At 39.8% G+C, this 18067-nt stretch overlaps 1 protein-coding gene across 3 annotated transcripts in view; it reads left to right on the top strand.

Annotated features, from left to right (window-relative positions):
• Window positions 1-18067, top strand: part of unc5db (unc-5 netrin receptor Db) — a 450113-nt gene that overhangs the window by 298648 nt on the left and 133398 nt on the right. For all 3 annotated transcript variants that reach the window (XM_047381514.1, XM_047381513.1, XM_047381512.1), the window contains exons 5-6: window positions 7149-7329; window positions 8094-8261. In XM_047381514.1, coding sequence (XP_047237470.1) covers window positions 7149-7329; window positions 8094-8261 — 349 coding nt within the window. The remainder of the gene's footprint in view (window positions 1-7148; window positions 7330-8093; window positions 8262-18067) is intronic.

The raw sequence follows: 18067 nt of genomic DNA, 5'->3' as shown, positions 1-18067 counted from the left end.
TAAATCCCCACAAACATAACTCCAACTAAGCTTTATTAAAACAAAATATAGAACTGACACAGGCAAGACCAGCAGGGTCAGGCCAACAGCGAACGTTCCAAGGCAGCAGTGCCCAGAAATCTTATTTCTACCTGTTCTATTCAGAAGCATCAGTGGTTCTGATAAAACTGTTCACTGTCCGTTATGTTGTTCTGTCTCAGCACACTTATACGAGACACGTCCTCTGTCTGTTTTAACAAAAACTTTTCATACCCACCAATTTAAAAACCCAGCAGCATCTAGATGAAAAAAGTAGCTTTTTTTGTTTTACTCCCATAACCCTTTGGTGAAGTGAAAATCCATACAAGAGTACTTTAGATGTTCAGCTCTTATCCAGTATCTTTTGTCTCACAGGCTACAGAAAATCTTTGTAATAAAGACTTGCTCAATCAGACTTCAATAGCAAAATACCCTCAAAAATTGAGAGCCTATCTACAGTGAACATTTCAAACAAGGCTGTGCAAGGTCTCACTTTCAAATTCCCAACTGCATCTGAAGAGCACAGTGTAATTTGCCTACCGTTAATAAAATATAGGAGACAATTATTTGCAGTTTTGTTCCAGTCCTCCGAATCCTAAACCAAACAGCTCTTTTTACTTCACGGATTTTTGGGAGTGTGAATGTAGAGCAGATCTTTTAACTCGGGGAGAAAGGAAACCATGAGAACCCTTTATAATGAGTTTCTTTTGAGTGGATTCTCAGGGAGAAAGTGTGAAATGAGAAGCCAAACCAGAAGCCAATTTCCACTTCCCTGAATAAAAGCCTTTAATCCAAGATGAATCCTGCTTGATCTATGGTAGCTAAGGTAGACAGACCAGGCCAAGGCACAAAAGGGGAGTCAACTAAATGCTCCTGCACTGCAAAGCATACCCAAGCTCAGCAAAGACAGTATGATACTACTTTATAACTAGTGAGCATTTACCTCCATACCACTCCTGCCTCCTTTCTGTTCAATCCAAGTTTTTAGATTCTTTCTTCCTGTTTTGTTTTCTCATAGGTCAGAGAAAGGCTCCCACAGAGTAGATGATGAGCTGCATTATGAAACCAAGCAATTACAGCCCTCCCAGTGCAGGGTGGAGTGTGTGGCTTGCTCTACTTATTTTGTTAAGATAAGACAGATTGTGGAAGGGGTGCTAATGCAGTGACACAAGACAGGTGGAATTGGGAAGCAGTCGTGAGACCCCCCAGCACTTCCCGGCCCCTGCCCACCCCCCCCCCCAACCCCCCAACCCCCCACCCCCCTTGGTGTTTCACTGGTACTCTTTCTGATTAACCTCTAGAGCAGGAGTTCACAGCCGAACCCCCCTCCCCCACCCCCCCAATCCAACCTGCCTCTGACAGGCCCACAGTTTGAATAAACACAGAGAACAGAGCTCAGTTAGCATGTGTGTGCGCAGCAAGTGTGATTTTCTTCACTTGTACTGCTGATTAGTTGCAGAGAAGATCCGTTGAGAGGATTAGCTCTGTGCTCTGCAGTGTCACTTCTGATATGCAGCTCAGTAGGTCCCCGCTGGCGTCCCTGGGTCCCTGAGCGCACCACTGACAGAGGCGCTTAATTCGTGTAATTGCGTTGATGAGACACTCGGCAATTAAAAAGTTCTTCAGCCTGTGCTTGCTTTGCCACAGGCATCTGAGTTATTGTAACTCCTGGCCTGATCATGACTCAGCAGACTTCTGTCCTTCCAGCTCCAATGCATACGTTTTTTTCTGCAACACCTTGACTTTGAGTGACCATTAGACCCCCGGGCAGGGGTAATGAGGTGCATGGGCCACAGATAAAATGCATCAGTTGCTAAGGTCTTGATCAGTGTTCTCCTCATAAGTCTTGAGGATGCTGGCAGTATCATTCGCTCTCATTGCTGTCTTGTCCTCTAATTGCTCGTCAACCGCTACATTTCTCAGCATCTAATCATCAGCAAATGTCAGCTGGATGAGCTGTGTTCGTGTGCGTAGGTTGATGAGAGGACCTGGCGGACACGCTGGGCCAGGGGAAGTGACCTTCTGGGGAGTTCTAGGTAATGTAATCACAGGGAGGAAGCCTTACCGCTGGAAACTCCTCAGTCAAGAATGAACCTGATGACCACGTCCTAATTGAAACAAATGTGCCAATTAATTCATTCATTTTTTAACATTCTTTGTCTTGCACTTGCACAGGCAAATTCATGTGTGTCCCATCAATTTTTTCCCTCCCTTATGCCCCAAGTATCTCCGTATCTCATTTCTTCTGTCTCTTGAATCTTTTCATGACAATCCCATGGCTGCTCATAACAGACAGACCTCAGACTGAGAGGGGTTGGCTGGTGATGCACATTAATTGCCTCTTTTAAGTCAGAGATTTCCATGGATAAAACAGGAATGAACACATAAAAAAGGGGGCAGCTTGAAAGAGCTAAGGGTGTGGACGGGCGCCACGGCTCGTGCCACCTGTCCAGACGGATGACTTTAATTATGAGAGATTAGAGTCTATCCTCCACTCCTCTGTCTTCTTATCGACGATGGCGCTTTACCCCAGATGAAACCTGGGTGCAAGGCCGTCTTTTAATTTGGAAAAGAATCTGGATTCCTTTGAGGATTGCCCTAACAAGTTTTCTCTGAGATTGTTGGAGGTATGGAGGTTACTACACTCCAATGATTTCTTTTGAAAATGACACAATTTTAGTCCAGCAAAGATTGGTATAATTGATTGAAATAACCACTAAAACTTGTTTGACCAATATGGGTTTTTGTGTTGCTGATTTTTGAAATTTGGGGCAGTTGATGACTGATTTTTTAGTCCTGTGTGGTTTATGATATTTAGATGATATGTTTTCTTGTCATTCTCAATCTTTTCTTACATACGATCAGAATCTTTGCTTTTCTTTCTTGCCCCTTCGCAGAAGAGCGACTGAACACTACCCTGCATTGCATACTGCCTCAAATCAAAAACGAGATCAAATATTTGCAGTGAACAACTCAGTGTTTTGCCAATACAAAAATTTGGTTATTTAATTTGAACTTAATTACCACTGAGAAAGTTAATGAAACTGCCAACCACAGCTAAATATCTGAAAACTTTGTTATGTGCATGTTGTTTTTTACCTAAAACAGCACCTGACATCTAATAAAATAATTAAAACTGCCCATGAAAATTTAAAAAAGAAACAGTATGTCTTTCCATTTTCACTTGTAGTTATGATGTTGGTTTAGAAATCAGCCCACAGAATACTGACATCTGTTTTCTGAGGTCTACCTCTGTGACAAACTGTGACAAACTCTGTAACAAACAAGAGGGTGTGCTGCATCTCTGTGTTACCACAGCAACAGTGTGCTGCCTAGAGAAAATCATCAAAGTATTCGGTGTCAAGGGCTACTGCAGATACCTTCAAAACTAGCAAAATCAGTGAACCTCAAGTAAAAATGCTAAATGTCAGAAATTATTACTCAGTAATGATGTTCTTAATTTGTATGTGTCAGTACATCTTATTACCAAAAGTATTGAGATGCTTCCCTTTCCAAATACATGAACCTTAATGGCATCCATTCTTCATACATAGACTTGTGGAGTTGCCCCACAGATATAAAAGCTTTAACTCTTCAGAAAGAGGCTGTCCAAATGTTTTAGGACAATTTGAACATTCTCCCAACAAAGATAAGTAAGACACTTATTTTAGATGAGAAGGTCAGGCTCCCAGTTTCTGAGCTAACTTTTTCTATAGGTGCTCTGACAGGGTGGGGCCAGTCAAGCCCTTCCAAACCAAACCTGGTCATCCATGTCTTAATGGACTTTCCTTTGGGGACTGGACAGTCATACTTGAACAGAAAGGGGTCAATTGCAGACAGTTTTCACCAAATATGAAGAATGAAATTCTCTGTAATGTTTTTGTGTGCTGATGCAATAATGCTTCCTTTCACTGGAAGAACAATTTCCCTGAAAAATAGCTCCAAGCCACAATTCCTCCTCCACCAAACTTTACACTTGGCACAATGCAGTCCGATAAACACAATTCTTCTGCAAACTAACCGCAGTCTTCAGCTCACTTCATTGAACACCTCTTTAAGAGTTCAGGCGCTTCTGCTTTGCACCATGGTTTCTGATGCTTTGCAGTACACTTGGTGATGTAAGTCTTGGATGGATCTGCTCTGCAATGAAAACCTGTTCCATCAAGCTCTCTATGGACTGTTCCGGAGCTTTTTGAAGGACATGAAGTGTGGAGGTCTGTGGCTAATGACTGCAGAAAAATACCAACTTGCCTTTTTCCCCAATTGGTGCCATTTGTTTAACTGTGGAATTCTTAGTAGGAAGGAAATCTCACGATTGAACTCAATGCACAGGTGCAATGCTAAAACAGCACCACCCTGGAATTCTCTAAGCTCCTGAGCATGAGCCATTCTTTCACAGATGTGTGTTGAAGCCGCCTGCATACATATGAACTTGGTTTTATACACCTATGGCCATTGATGTGACTGGAACACCTGAATTAAATGATATCGACTGTTGACCCAATATGTTTAGCCATATAATGCATTCCTGGAGTCTGTCATCTCTCCGGTCTGTCATTTCTATTTACCCAGTCTCCGTATGCCCATGAGCACTTCCTATTTGCATCCAGACAGAGAGTTGATCATTGTAAACAGTGCCAGTGCACTTCCTATAAATCCATCAGCATTTCCCATTCTGCTATGCAATAAATGTAATTTGCAAACGCAGCGATGCAGTTCTCTTACCAGGCTAGAACCACTAAAGCATCACTAAGTTTGTAATTCCTAATTAGTTTTCATCTCATGTGCTGGTAATTGGTTCCAGTGCTTCTCCTGACTGCCTAATGGAGGTAGAGATAGTGGTTGTGCCGCCCCACTGGGACTAATCAGCAGGGGCAGGGCTGGTAAGGCGCAATTGACCAGTAGTTATGCATGTAACGGTGTGAACACAAGTAAATTGTGATATGAAATTTTATTTGAGAATGCTTTATGTGATGTTTTAGAGAAAACCAACATGATGTCCATGTCAAACAGTTAGAAGAAGAAAAAAAAAGTCTTAGGTTCCACTGGGCTGCATCAGCCTACTTAATGTCTTTCATAGACCCTAGCCCTTTTTGCATTATTTGTGTAGAAAGTAAATAAAAAATAAATAAATAAATGATTAGAATAATAGCTGAAAAAAGCAAAGTTCTCCCTGCAGCACATAGACAAGACTTACCTGTTCTGTCTTTTTCAGATTGTCATTAACTTCAACATCACATGATAATTTAGACCTGCAGACTCTGAGATGGACCTCTATTTTGATTGTTTGTTTTTTTTTTTCTAATTATCTAAAGTAGGTAAAGACTAAACATGAAATTGTTTGGGATATCTATCCTTGAGAAGACAACAATCTTAATTTTTTGGAAAAAAAAAAGATCATCAACATTTTCCATGTTGTACAGGTGCTTATAGCTCACACTAGGTGGTCTTCAGTATCAGTGCTCAAAAATTTCTAAACTACTTTCAAAGTTTTTCTCTGGACTTAAGATGCAATTTTCCTGATTTTGAATTCTTTCACTAAGCAAGACTGAAAAAATGCTTTCTTATTGCAACAATAAGGGATCTGAATTTAAAAGATAAACAAGAGCAGCAACAAAAGATAAGGGACAACTTAGCAACAAACTATTTAAAACTGGATTATTATGGTTATATATTATGGTTTCCCGTGGGGTTTCCGTGAGGGTTGCAACATTAAGGATGTGCTATTATGGAATGCTAATTCAGTTTTGCGGTACATGCACCGCTTTGTGCTTTTTTTTCTGTTTAGTTTAAAGTGATCCCACACTTTTGGCACTTTCTGTTGCTTTCTCTGCTCTTCTATTTGCCCCTTGCTGTCTCCCTCTATAGCTTATAACTGCACTTTGCATCCACTTATCAGCAGTGTAGGGATCATTAGCGGACGTGAGAAAGTTGTGCAACACAAGAAACCACAAGAAAACAGTGCGCTGAATAGTTAAGCAGACATAATATAGATAATTTGAGTCAGGTATTTTAGAAATCGAGTTACTCAAATTATTTGAGGAATCATTTCAGCCTTACTTGCAGCTATGTGGTTAATTCCTCCTTATCGGTCTGTTTAGGCCAATTCTGGACCACCAATTTTGTTAAGTACTGACATCAATACAAACCTGGTTTCGATTTCCCTTTAATACCTACATACATCAACAAAATGCAATCTAACAAAATTTTAACAATTAAATTAAACTAGGATTTATCTTATAATGCCCAACGTTACAGATCTGTCTGTCTATGTATTACTATATTACCAGAAAGCTGGTGCAACAAAATCCTTCAGATGGTGTGTTATTCAGTTTCAGTGTAATTCAGGTCAGCTTATCTATATAGTGCCAATTCACAACAAATGTCTTCTAAAAGGACTTTACAAAAAAAATCAAATTTATATAAAGAAATATATAGTTCATTCAATCCAATCATACAGTAAATTGGTTAAGAGGTTTTTATCTAAGGAAACACAGCCATTACATGGAGTTGCTGACATTGCAGCAATTACTCCTCCTGGATAAGTATGTGGCGACATTGGAAAGGAGAACTCCTTTTTTAGGGGAAGAAACATGAACTTGGCTCATTCTGAGTGACCATCTGCTGCAACCGACTGGGGGTTTTAGAGGACAGAACAGACAAACAAAAAACCAACAACAGCAACACAGAAGTGTTGGTCAAGGATTGCTTTCTATGTTAAAGAAACAGTAAAGAGTTGATTGCTGCAGTCACTATTTTAGTGTCTAAAAAGATAAGTTCTGATCCCATAATAAAATCTGTGCCAGAATGAAGTGCATAACAGAGTTAATTGCAGCAAAAGCTCCTTCAATTGCTTGGTTCCCAAAACTGGTGGAATACACGTTGGTGCTCAACACAACACCAAAGGTTAAAAACACCCGAACTGAACCGGTACAAGAACAAGAGTTCTTTTGCACTTGCAGTAGGTCGGTTACAGCCGGGACATATGTCACTATTCAGTCACAGAGATATATAAGACAAACGACCATTCATGGAAACATTAACACGGGAAACTGAGAACCTTCAATTAACTCAACGTAGTTACATACTTCAGATAAGGTTTGGCTTGATTTATATGTTTTAATCTGCAGGTGGAATGGCTGAAAAATGATGAGCTGGTGAGTTCCCTTACCGCCGACAACATCGATTCCCGAGCTGACCACAAACTCATCATCAACAAGGCACGCCTGTCTGACTCAGGCAACTACACGTGTCTGGCCAGCAACATCGTAGCTAAGAGACGCAGTGCCACGGCTGCTGTCATCGTCTATGGTATGCCATCCTTGCATCTATCATTGCCCACATCGCAAAGCACTGACACAGTGTTTACATGGCACTTCAGATCAATTTGTTTGACTTCCTGTAACCTTAAACAAAAGTGATTCATAATCCCATTTTAAGGCTTCAGGTGAAGAATGCTGTTTCCTCTTTATTCAAATGAATGTATTATTCAAACAGTCAGTTTACTGCCTCTCATTTAAAATCAATGCCTGCTTTATGAAAGGAAGTAAGCCACTGTGTCTTAATCTCATTTACAGGGAGTTGTTGCTTGTTAATTATTTACTTGCCTGAAGCCTTGCACAAAGCTTGGGTTCATCCCCTTTCAAAGCGCTGCTTGAGATTTAGCTTCCAAACAGGTAATAAACTGAGATCATAGTGTAAAGGGCTTCAGTCACAGCGCTAAGTGGTTGATTCCAACCAGTCAAGCTGTATGAGTCTGTGTCGCTTTTAGAAATGGCATTTATGCGTAATGGCTTTCTTTGCTATGCACAGTTCCATGCCTTTATTTTAATACAAGAGCAAAGAACATTGAACTGCCAATTAAGGGAAAGGGAGCCGTATATCCAGCAATCTGCTCCTGCTGTTATGCATTGTTGCCTCACACTACTGCAGAGCCTGCAGGATCATTATTGGCTCAAACCCTTATTAGAGGTTTAAACTTTGCCAGAGTTCTGTGAGAGGAAAAGATATAGAGCATGTGTTGTTTCACACTCACTCTACCTTTTTCTTTTCTAACTTTGTTGGACTTTCTCCAGTGAATGGTGGCTGGTCGCTGTGGACAGAGTGGTCTGCCTGTAACGTGCCATGTGGGCGGGGCATCCAGAAACGCTCCAGAACCTGCACAAACCCGGCGCCTCTGAATGGCGGAGCCTTCTGCGAGGGCATGTCTGTGCAGAAGATCACCTGCAACGCACTCTGCCCAAGTCAGTTCCACTTCTGATTTTCAGCAAAGATAAACTAAAGCTAGGGATGTACAATATGATCAGCGAGTTATCAGTAAAGCGCTAACAGTAGGGTGCAGCTAATTAAATAAATGCAGCTGGGAGAAATATATTCAGGTAGTTTAAAGTAGGATGATATTCAGGAAAACCATCCCATCTGTTGACAATCAAGTGTGTATCAGCATTGACTAGTAGTCAAATTTAGTTAAAAAACATCATTTAAAGATTGTGTAATGGAGAAACCTACAGTATGTGATAGACCAATGCAACATAATGTGCAAACAGGACAACTATTAGTTGGGCACTCTACACATTTACCATTTAATGCAAGTGCTGCAGGGATAAAGCCTATGCTGATAAAAAAGCATTATATATTTTTTTAAGTACATCCTAAATGCTGTGTTTGGAAGACAATTAACACTATATGTGAACACACCAGGTGAAACATGGTGGTGGTGGCTTCATGCTGTGGGAATGCTTTTCTTCAGCAGGACATGAGAGATGGTCAAAGTTGATAGGATGCAAAGGATTTGAGATCAGGCTGGAAGTTCACCTAGCATAGTCATGTTAGAATGGCCCAGTTAAAGTCCAAACATAATTTCAAATGAGAATCTGTAACAAGACTTGAAAATTGATATAAACAGACACTGTTCATTTAGTATGACTGAGCTTGAGCTACATTGATACAAAGTACATTATTTGTACATTGATACAAAGAATAATGGGAAAATATTTCATTTCTAGATTTGCAGAACTGAGACAAATATCACAAAGACTGCAGCTGTAGTTGCACCAAAATATCTTACAAAACATTGAATTGAAGCACACAAATGCACACCACACTTTTCAAATTTTCAGTCATCAAAAAATACATGTTTACCTTCAACTTAACAATCAGGAGCTAATTTGTATTGGTCTGTCACAAAGTTCAAATGAAACACACTAAGGTTTAGGGTTGTAAATTAAAGTCTGAAGGAGCATAAAGGGTGTAAATATTTTTGCAAGTCACTGTAACTTAGTTCAAATTCCTGAGTCAGCAGGATTATAGACAACCAATATTATAGACTGCAAGACACAGTTCAAGTGGTGAGCTCACTATACCCTTGTAGTCATCGACTGATCATCGTAGACTTAAAGAAGTGCTGCTCCGACGAGAATTTAAAACCACTAGGGGCTTTACTGTGCAAGTTAAAGTGATTAGAGGGAAGCTGAAAGAGAGGATACGACTCAGTTTACAATGTGTGATACAGGGGGAGAGGTTTAAGCTGCATGAGTTGATTAAACAAGTTTATGTCTTTTAGCAATGAATGCAGAGACATTTAGTCAGACTACAAAGGTGAAGTTGGGTGATCAGTATTAGTGTTCTAATACATGCACTTAGGCCTTAAAAGTTTTGGTTTTATTTATATATATATATATATATGATTGTGTTTCAATCAACAACTTTCCTTTACGTTGATGCACTACCAGCCTTCTATCTCTGCCTGAAATATATTCACACGTACAATGAATATCAAATCTTATTTTCCAATCCTTGGGCAGCAACAAAACCTATCACAACATCTCATCTTGAACATGATTAAAACAAAGGAAATGATTGTAGATGTTAAGATAAACAGGAATATGTCAAACACTATTTCCATCATGGGAGAAGAAGTGGAGGTGGTGGAGGAGTAAATACCTCGGTGTTCACCTGGACAACAGACTAGAGTGGAGATGCAACTGTGAAGCCATCTACAAGAAGGGACAGAGCAGACTGTACTTCTTGAGGAAGCTTAGGTCCTTTGGTGTTTGCAGCAAGATGCTGCATATCTTCTATAAGTCTGTTGTGGAGAGTGTGATCTCTTCTGCCATCATCTGCTGGGGAAGCAGCATCAGAGCCAGGGACTTAAAAAAGCTCAACAAGCTGATAAAAAAAGGCTGGCTCTGTTCTGGGGACTCCTCTGGAACCTCTGGAGATCATTGTGGAAAGACGGATTCTTCATAAAATGAAGAACATTATGGAGAACCCTGAGCATCCTCTTCATCAGACTGTCCTACAACAACAGAGTGTCTTCAGTCAGAGGCTTCTTCAGATCTGCTGTAAGACGGAGCGCTACAGGAGATCCTTCCTGCCCACAGCCATCAGCATCTACAACGGCTTGAATTTGAATTTGAATTGAACAGAAGCATAACAGAGGCAGACGTCTTACAATAATTAGAATATGAGATATAATGCAGAACGGGGCCCAGCGGCTGCATCAGATTAAGGCATTTCCCCTTCTTTTCCTGTCGGCTATTAAAAGTACAACGGAGGAACTATATTGGAACAAGTTCCACATGTGCAACTTTTAAAAAACTGGCTTGCTTAAAAACATTATAGTCAGAAGTGTAACAGAAACTTTCATTTGCTTTTAATCATTCCTCTGTTTTGTTTCAGCTTTGTGTAGCTGTGAAATCTATACAGCTTGGATAGAAATAATTAAAACAGTAGAAAAACCTTTGTGTTAGTTTCCCAGCCCTGTTCTCTAACTGCCAGGGCGTGCGGTGGTGAAAGTGTCAGAGCAGCAGGTGAAAAACATATATGAACATATTTGCAAAAATCCAAGAAGACGGAGTAAATTTGAAAAGTTTTTAAAGTCAATCACAGATAGTATACTTTCCACCTGTCAGATTCTATGATCTGTGAGTCTGTTATATGCACATTATCAGTACATGCAGAAGGAATATAATCTACCGGTCAAAAGTTTCAGAGACACTTTCTCATTTAAGGGTTTTCTTTATCACTATTTACATTGTACGTAGATTGTCACTGAAGGCATCAAAATGGTAAATAAACACATATAGAATCATGTAGCAAAAATTTGGAAAATAACTTTAAATATGTTTTATATTTTAGATTCCTTAAGTAGCTGCCCTAATATACTTGTTTACACCCTTATGTGTAGCAAGAATTAAAACACAATAGTACTCAGCCAAGAAAAGGCAGAAGTAATGAAAAAAACAGTTAACCGACCTGCATTAAAGGAAACAAACAGAAAACACCTTTCACTGTGTTTTGTACAATCAGCAACATAGTGGTGTAGGGATCAGCCTTGACTCCTTAGAGAAAGGGCTCTAGTCTGAATTTTGGCTCATCCATTTTTCTGTAAGGTTTGCCTGTGTTCCTCTGCATGTGTGGGTTTTTACTGCCTTCTCATCCCACAATTCAAACATGCGTCTTTAGGTTAATCCGTGATTCCAAATAGCCTCAGGTGTAACTGTGATTGTCTGTTTGGCTTGTGTTGATCCTGTGATGGACTGCCAACCTGCCTAGGGTGTACTATGCTTCTCACCTGTTGACTGCCATGAGCGGTTCCAGTATATGAGTGGAGGAGAGGAGTAGATAGGGTGAATAACCTAGCCAGGGACTCAAACATGGACCAGAAATACATAAGATTCCATGCCTTTGTATGCAGGATGTAAACTCAGTCAGGGGACCTTATCTTGTTACGTTCTTTTCGCTCGAAAGTCAGACTTTCATCCCAAGGTCCCAGTCAGGAGGACAAGAACGCCCCCGGACAGAAAAGTCAGAACTCTCCGAGGGTGGCCAAGTTTAGTCTCCAACATGGATTCCAATCAAATTTGCTAGTATTGGCTATTTATAAGCACTTTTTACAGTTTGCATCTCATTAAATTAGTGGAACAAATATTGTTGGGCAATATATTTAATGTATTTCTTACTTTGGCGATTGAGCACCTAAAATGAAAAAACATTGCTATTGACTTGTACTGCTAATAGTTGATAGCATCAAAATAAATAGCAAATCCATTTCTGACTACAAACCAGAACATTCTCTGCTCTAGCTCTGACCTCTGTGACAAATTAACCAAAACATGACCCTAAGGGGGCAGAAACACTAAATCAGATGATTAGAAAAGATTTTGAAATTGAAAATTTGTCTTTTTTATATATAATTCAAACTTTGTTTCTACCATTTCATAATGTGGTGCCATTTATGATAGTTGTGGACCTTATAATTACCTAAACCTGTATAAACCTTGTAAACTGTGAGCGTCATGCTGTAAGACCAATGTGAAACAGGAAAGTTTCTGCAAGGCATTTATACAACAAAACGCAGGAAGGAACAATTACATCTGATTTTAAAGAAGTTTAAAAAGATTATAAAGTAATTTAGGTGTTCTGCAGTTACTATTATCATTGGAAATGAGTCACATATGTGAAATCAACCACATGAGTCCTCCAACATTACGTAAGTACACTAAGTGTGTTTTGACTCTTTTGATCTAAATTCCTACCATTAAAACACCCTCACTGATGGAACAGATGTTGTAAGTATGCACAGATTTGATGTATGCCAAATATCCGTTGTGTCATCAACATCAGTCCAGTGGATCAATTTGATTCTACCTGTTTGTCTAATAAAGTGCCTTGACATAACGTTTGTTTAGGGCCCTATAAAATCGGCTTATTTTTTTTTTCCAAATTCAGTTTTTATATTTTTCCATTTTAACTTTTCTGGATTACAGTTTTCTATTTTAACCATATTTATCAATAGCAAGAAGTGTGTAATTATGCAGCGGAATTAAATCAATAGCCAAAGAGTTCCACAATTAACGACTGTTATTCAACTTTGACAAATGTAACAAACTGTTTGCAGAAGATTGAGGTTTTTCAAAGTATTCAAAAGTATTTACCTTTCTTTTTTTTTTTTTTTTTTAAAAAGAACATTATTTATGTGCATGATATTAGGAATTGTGTGTAAAAAAAAGTTTTGTAAAATAAAAATCCTTCATCAATAATATGTATTATATAGAAGTATCAATTGTGAAACCTTGTGAACACATGCATAATGAACAGGACATATATGTGTTCCTTTTATCTGCCACAGTCATTTCTGTAAAGTAAATTATTGTCAGTCAATCCTTTTTATTCAGGAATATTTGATTCTGCACATAACATTTTCCATAAAGTCCCAGCTCGCATCTACTGATTTAGTTGAATGTTCAAGAGTTTGCAGGCGTGACTGGCTTATACGAGCTTGCTTCTTCACCCTGTTTCTGACCTGACTCAGACTGGAAGTGCTCGTCACACACGCCACTTCAATAACCTGCCATAAAGTGTCATACAACCGCTGGGGTATTATTCTGTCCTAAACTTTGTGCTAAGCTTAGAGTTTTAAAGATCTTTTGGAGGACATTGTCTATGTGGAGAGGAGAGGCCAGAACTGACCTCTGCCCAATTGCTCGATTGAAAAGAATTATATATTATTTGTTGATATATTTGTGAAATTGAATTTTACTTCTTTTAACACAGTTTGCCAGACAAATTATTAAAGGTTGTTCTATGAGGAAAACATACCTGCATGGGCATGTTTGCCCTCTTCATATTTTGAAATATATTCAGCATCATTTACTGATTTATTTTGGCCAATTTTATTGCTAAAGCTATTGTTTAATTTCAGGCACCCCCAGTCCAAAATGTTTTGTTGTGTAACATAGGTGCAAAACAACAAAGAAAATGATTTATTCATAGATCATAAACAAACATTAGAGAGCTCTAAAAATAGTTTAAGCCACCAGAGATTGAGTTGTTGAGATCTCTACTTTCAACTGCTGCTCTGTCCTCTTAGCACTGGTCCCTCATGGTTCCTCCTGCAGGTGGTGGGCCCACTGGGGGATAGCCTCGTGTCTCTCGTTCGGCCTTGGTCCGGCCAGGTCCCGCAAGGAGTACCACGGTCACCAGGCACTTGCCAACAAGTCCCGACTCCAGGCTGGGGCCCTGCTCTGCCGTACTGGGAGACATCACCTGTCTTGTTGTGGTAGTCCTCATGAAGGCTTCTAAATCGCTCTTTGTCTGACCTGTTACCCAGAGCCTGTTTGCCATGGGATACCTTACCAGGGGCATTTAAGCCCCGGACAACATAGACTCTAGCATCATTCAAGCAATTAAACCCCTCCACGTTAAGTTGGTGGTTCAAGGAGGGTTCGGCCCAGGACACACTGGAGGGACTATGTCTCTTGGCTAGCCTAGAGGAGATGGAGGAGGTGTCTGGGGAGAGGGAAGTCTGGGCATCTACTAAGTCTGCTGCCCCCAACCCAGTCTTGGATGAAGTGGATGACGATAAGTACGAGTGCGAGTAGAGAGCAATAAAAACGTCAAACCATTTTACAAAAATATCAACAAAGTATCCATCCATCCATTGTCTATTTTGTCTATTTTCTCAGATTCTAGTTATGTTTTTCAAGTTGTGTTTTGGATCTTGCTTCTGATCATTGTTTTCCAGATGGTGCTTTAGTTTCTTCCTTAGGTTTAGTTTTTTATGATTCTTGTTTTCTGTTTATAGTCCATTTAAATTTATGTTCTGCTTTATCTGTAAGATGTTCCTGCACGGTGGCACAGTTGGTAGCACTGTTGCCTTGCAGCAAGAAGGTCCTGGGTTCGATTCCCAGCCTGGGGTCTTTCTGCATGGAGTTTGCATGTTCTCCCTGTGCATGCGTGGGTTCTCACTGGGTACTCCGGCTTCCTCCCACAGTCCAAAGACATGCCTGTTAGGTTAATTGGTCACGCTAAATTGACCATAGGTGTATGAATGAGTGTGTGCATGGTTGTTTGTGTGTTGCCCTGCAATGGACTGGCGACCTGTCCAGGGTGTACCCTGCCTCTCGCCCATAGACTGCTGGAGATAGGCACCAGCTCCCCTGTGACCCACTATGGAATAAGCGGTAGAAAATGACTGAATGTTCCTTATGTTTGAGTGTGTTCTCATAGCTAGCCCAGCTAGGATTTGAACTCAGGACCTACTTACCGCAAGGGAACAAGGCCTGACAACTGTTCCACTTTTCAACTCTCACAACAAAATCAATATGCATACAAAAAGATGACCATCTCTGTGTCACAGTATGGAAAAAACTGTTTTGTGAAGTTTCACACAATGACAGCTAAATCTCATGACATGAAAATCAATATTACATGACGCGAAACAATACAAACCTAAGACAGATAAGGTCACATATGTAGGTATGTTTCAATGCTTTTTTCAGTTCCGTGTTTTGTAATTGGTTGACATTTTTGATGTTTCTGATGTTTTATTATTCCTTGCTCTAACATGTACCTGTTGTATGTGTGTGTGTTTTTGTCTGTGTGATGTAGGGCAAAAAAAAATAAAACAAGAGATGGGGGAAAAGAAATCTTCACTCTAATTGAATCTGTTGAGGTGTGTTTCTAGCATATGTGTGTTTCTAGCATTTGTTACAGTGTAAGGCCCATTATTAAAATGGACCCAATGAGGACCCACTGCTCCTTATGGGGCCCAAAGTCTGGGCCCCATGAGAAGAACTTCTTTTTTTGGTTTAAGGGTTAGGTTTAGGACTAAGGTGTGAATTGAGTTTAGGTTAAGTGTAGGGTTAGGCATGTACTGGTAATGGTGAGGTTTAGGTTTGTGAGAGTTTTCTCAGCTGCTTGATAGCTCTGCAAGGTTTGGTGTGGAAACCAAAGTTGTGCACGCTAAACTTGAGATCAAGGCAAATCTCGGGCCCCTAGTTCTTATCATCATGAAAAATGTATGGTGCAGGTGGTTGTACCAAGAGACCTTGGATGCAACCTTTTGATTTATAATGTGCTGAATGTGCTGCTGTGGAATAGGACCAGTGGGTGTTTGCCACTGGGTGGGAGCCCTCTTTCTTTGTGTTTGCTGTGCTTAGCAGAGGGGTGAGGGGGAGAGGGAGCAGAGAGAAGGGTGGGGTCAAAGGTGGTTGGTCAGGTGCTCTAATGTATTAAGAACTTAATTTAGGCTGTAGGTGTTTTAGGTTTAGAGTTATGGTTACAGGGTAAAGGGTCTGTATTTGTAAAGGGCTTTACACTATAATCAGTCATACTCCCATTCATACATACATTCACACACTGGCAATATACACTGTAGCCGCAGCTGCCCTGGGGCAGACTGACAGAAGAGAGGCTGCGATATAAACAGCGCCTTTGACCACCAGAAGGCAGGCAAGGCAGGGGAATTGTTTTGCCCAAGGACACGGTGACTGAGGCGGATGGAATGGGGGTCAAACCAGCGGTTACAGGACGAACCCCCTGCCACCGTCGCTACTGTCAGTGGTAGGGTAGGACTTATCTATTTTGTGTATCTTCCTTGAAGTCATATTCTTTGGGAAGAAATTTGTGCCATCAGAAACTGAATTTGAATTGCTCAGACTGAATCTGTATTTGTGTAATTTGAAATTAAATGCATTTGTTTGAAAATGGATTTCACTAAACTGAAACTGAATTTAATGGTTTAAAACTGAATTTGTTTACTTTGAAAATTGCTTTGCTTTGTATTGAAAATTCAGTTTGATTAATTTCCCTTTCAGGTCTGAAATTCAATTTCAGTTCCAAAATTCAGTTTTTTGTGTCACACATCCGGGTTCTTGAAGCCAGAGATTAATCAAACACAGATTTACTGATTCACGGATGTCATTCACTATTGCTGTGTCCAAATTCAGGACTGCATCCTTTGAAGGATTGTAGGCCAATAACGTCCTGGATGAGGCAACAAATGGTGTCCAATCTCCAAGGTTCCAACAAATGCGTCCTTCTTATCCCTAGATTTGAAGGATGGGTCCGGTGTATCCTCTGTGTCCCACCCTATCCCATGATTCATTGCGGGTCGAAGTGGATTGTTCAAACGGAAGTAGCAAAGGTTGGAGGACAGAAAAAAGCTGTGAATAAAATTGGATATATACATACTGTGAAACAACTGAACTTTTACATTGTTTTTAGACGAGAATGTAGTTGTGTAAACCTAAAATATCTGATCAGTTTATCAAGATATACCTTAATTGCACAAATGCGCCGATGTGTTCATCCACTGCCCCAGCAGCCGGCCCCCCTTGCCAGCTGTCAGCTGACTGGGTGGTTGAGGTGCATTAAACCCCGAGAGAACAGCTGACTCCCGGCACATTGTTTTCAAAATCCCGCTGGGTTTCCCCAATGGGTGGAAGTTAAACAGATATAATTCAGTCAGATGAAATCTAATATTAATGTTTGGTTTATTTATTATAATAATTATTATTATTATGTTTTGCAAATAAACTGATTTCAACTTTGTTCCTAAAGTTAATATGTTAGTGTTTAAATTGTTGAAACTTTACAAATAAATCAGTGTATTTTATCTAGTGTATTTTTATATCTATGAACACAAAAAATATTTTCAACATTTTAAATGGCTGAATAATGAACAAGAACATAAAACAATAACATTTTAAAATAAAACAGCATTATAAGCCATCACCAATATGTAAATAAAAGGGTAAATAAAATCTGTGTAGTTATTTAGAGTAGAGACAACATTATTAACCTTCAGGCTCCATTTGTTCGGCTTCACAGCTCTGCGATTCACGCTAACACAGTTGCTAGGCAACAGAAGTTACGCAGACCGACATAACACTGGCGGCACACTATGCTAATCTGGCATGTTTAGCTAATAGCTACAGATAGCAGAAGTGTTACTGTTTGACCATCATTTGTTTACATGATGCTTCTTATAGATGCTCATTTGACCTGGTGATTGACATCCACCAAGCTCATGTACGTTGCACTGCTCCAGCTCAACATGCCGTAAAGGAAGTTTAACCAAATGTGAAACATAAATCGGTGAATCTGTGTTTGATTAATCTGTGGCTATCCTCAAGGACCTGGATGTGTGACACAAAAAACTGAATTTTGGAACTGAAATTGAATTACAAACCTGAAAGTGAAAGTAGTCAAAATGAATATTTAATACAACGAAATACATTTTAAAAGCAAATGAATTCAGTTT

The sequence above is a fragment of the Girardinichthys multiradiatus genome, chromosome 12, assembly GCF_021462225.1.
Source record: "Girardinichthys multiradiatus isolate DD_20200921_A chromosome 12, DD_fGirMul_XY1, whole genome shotgun sequence".
Lineage (NCBI taxonomy): Eukaryota > Metazoa > Chordata > Actinopteri > Cyprinodontiformes > Goodeidae > Girardinichthys > Girardinichthys multiradiatus.
The sequence above is the reverse complement of the archived record's forward strand: the minus strand, read 5'-3'. Positions and strand labels throughout refer to the sequence as shown.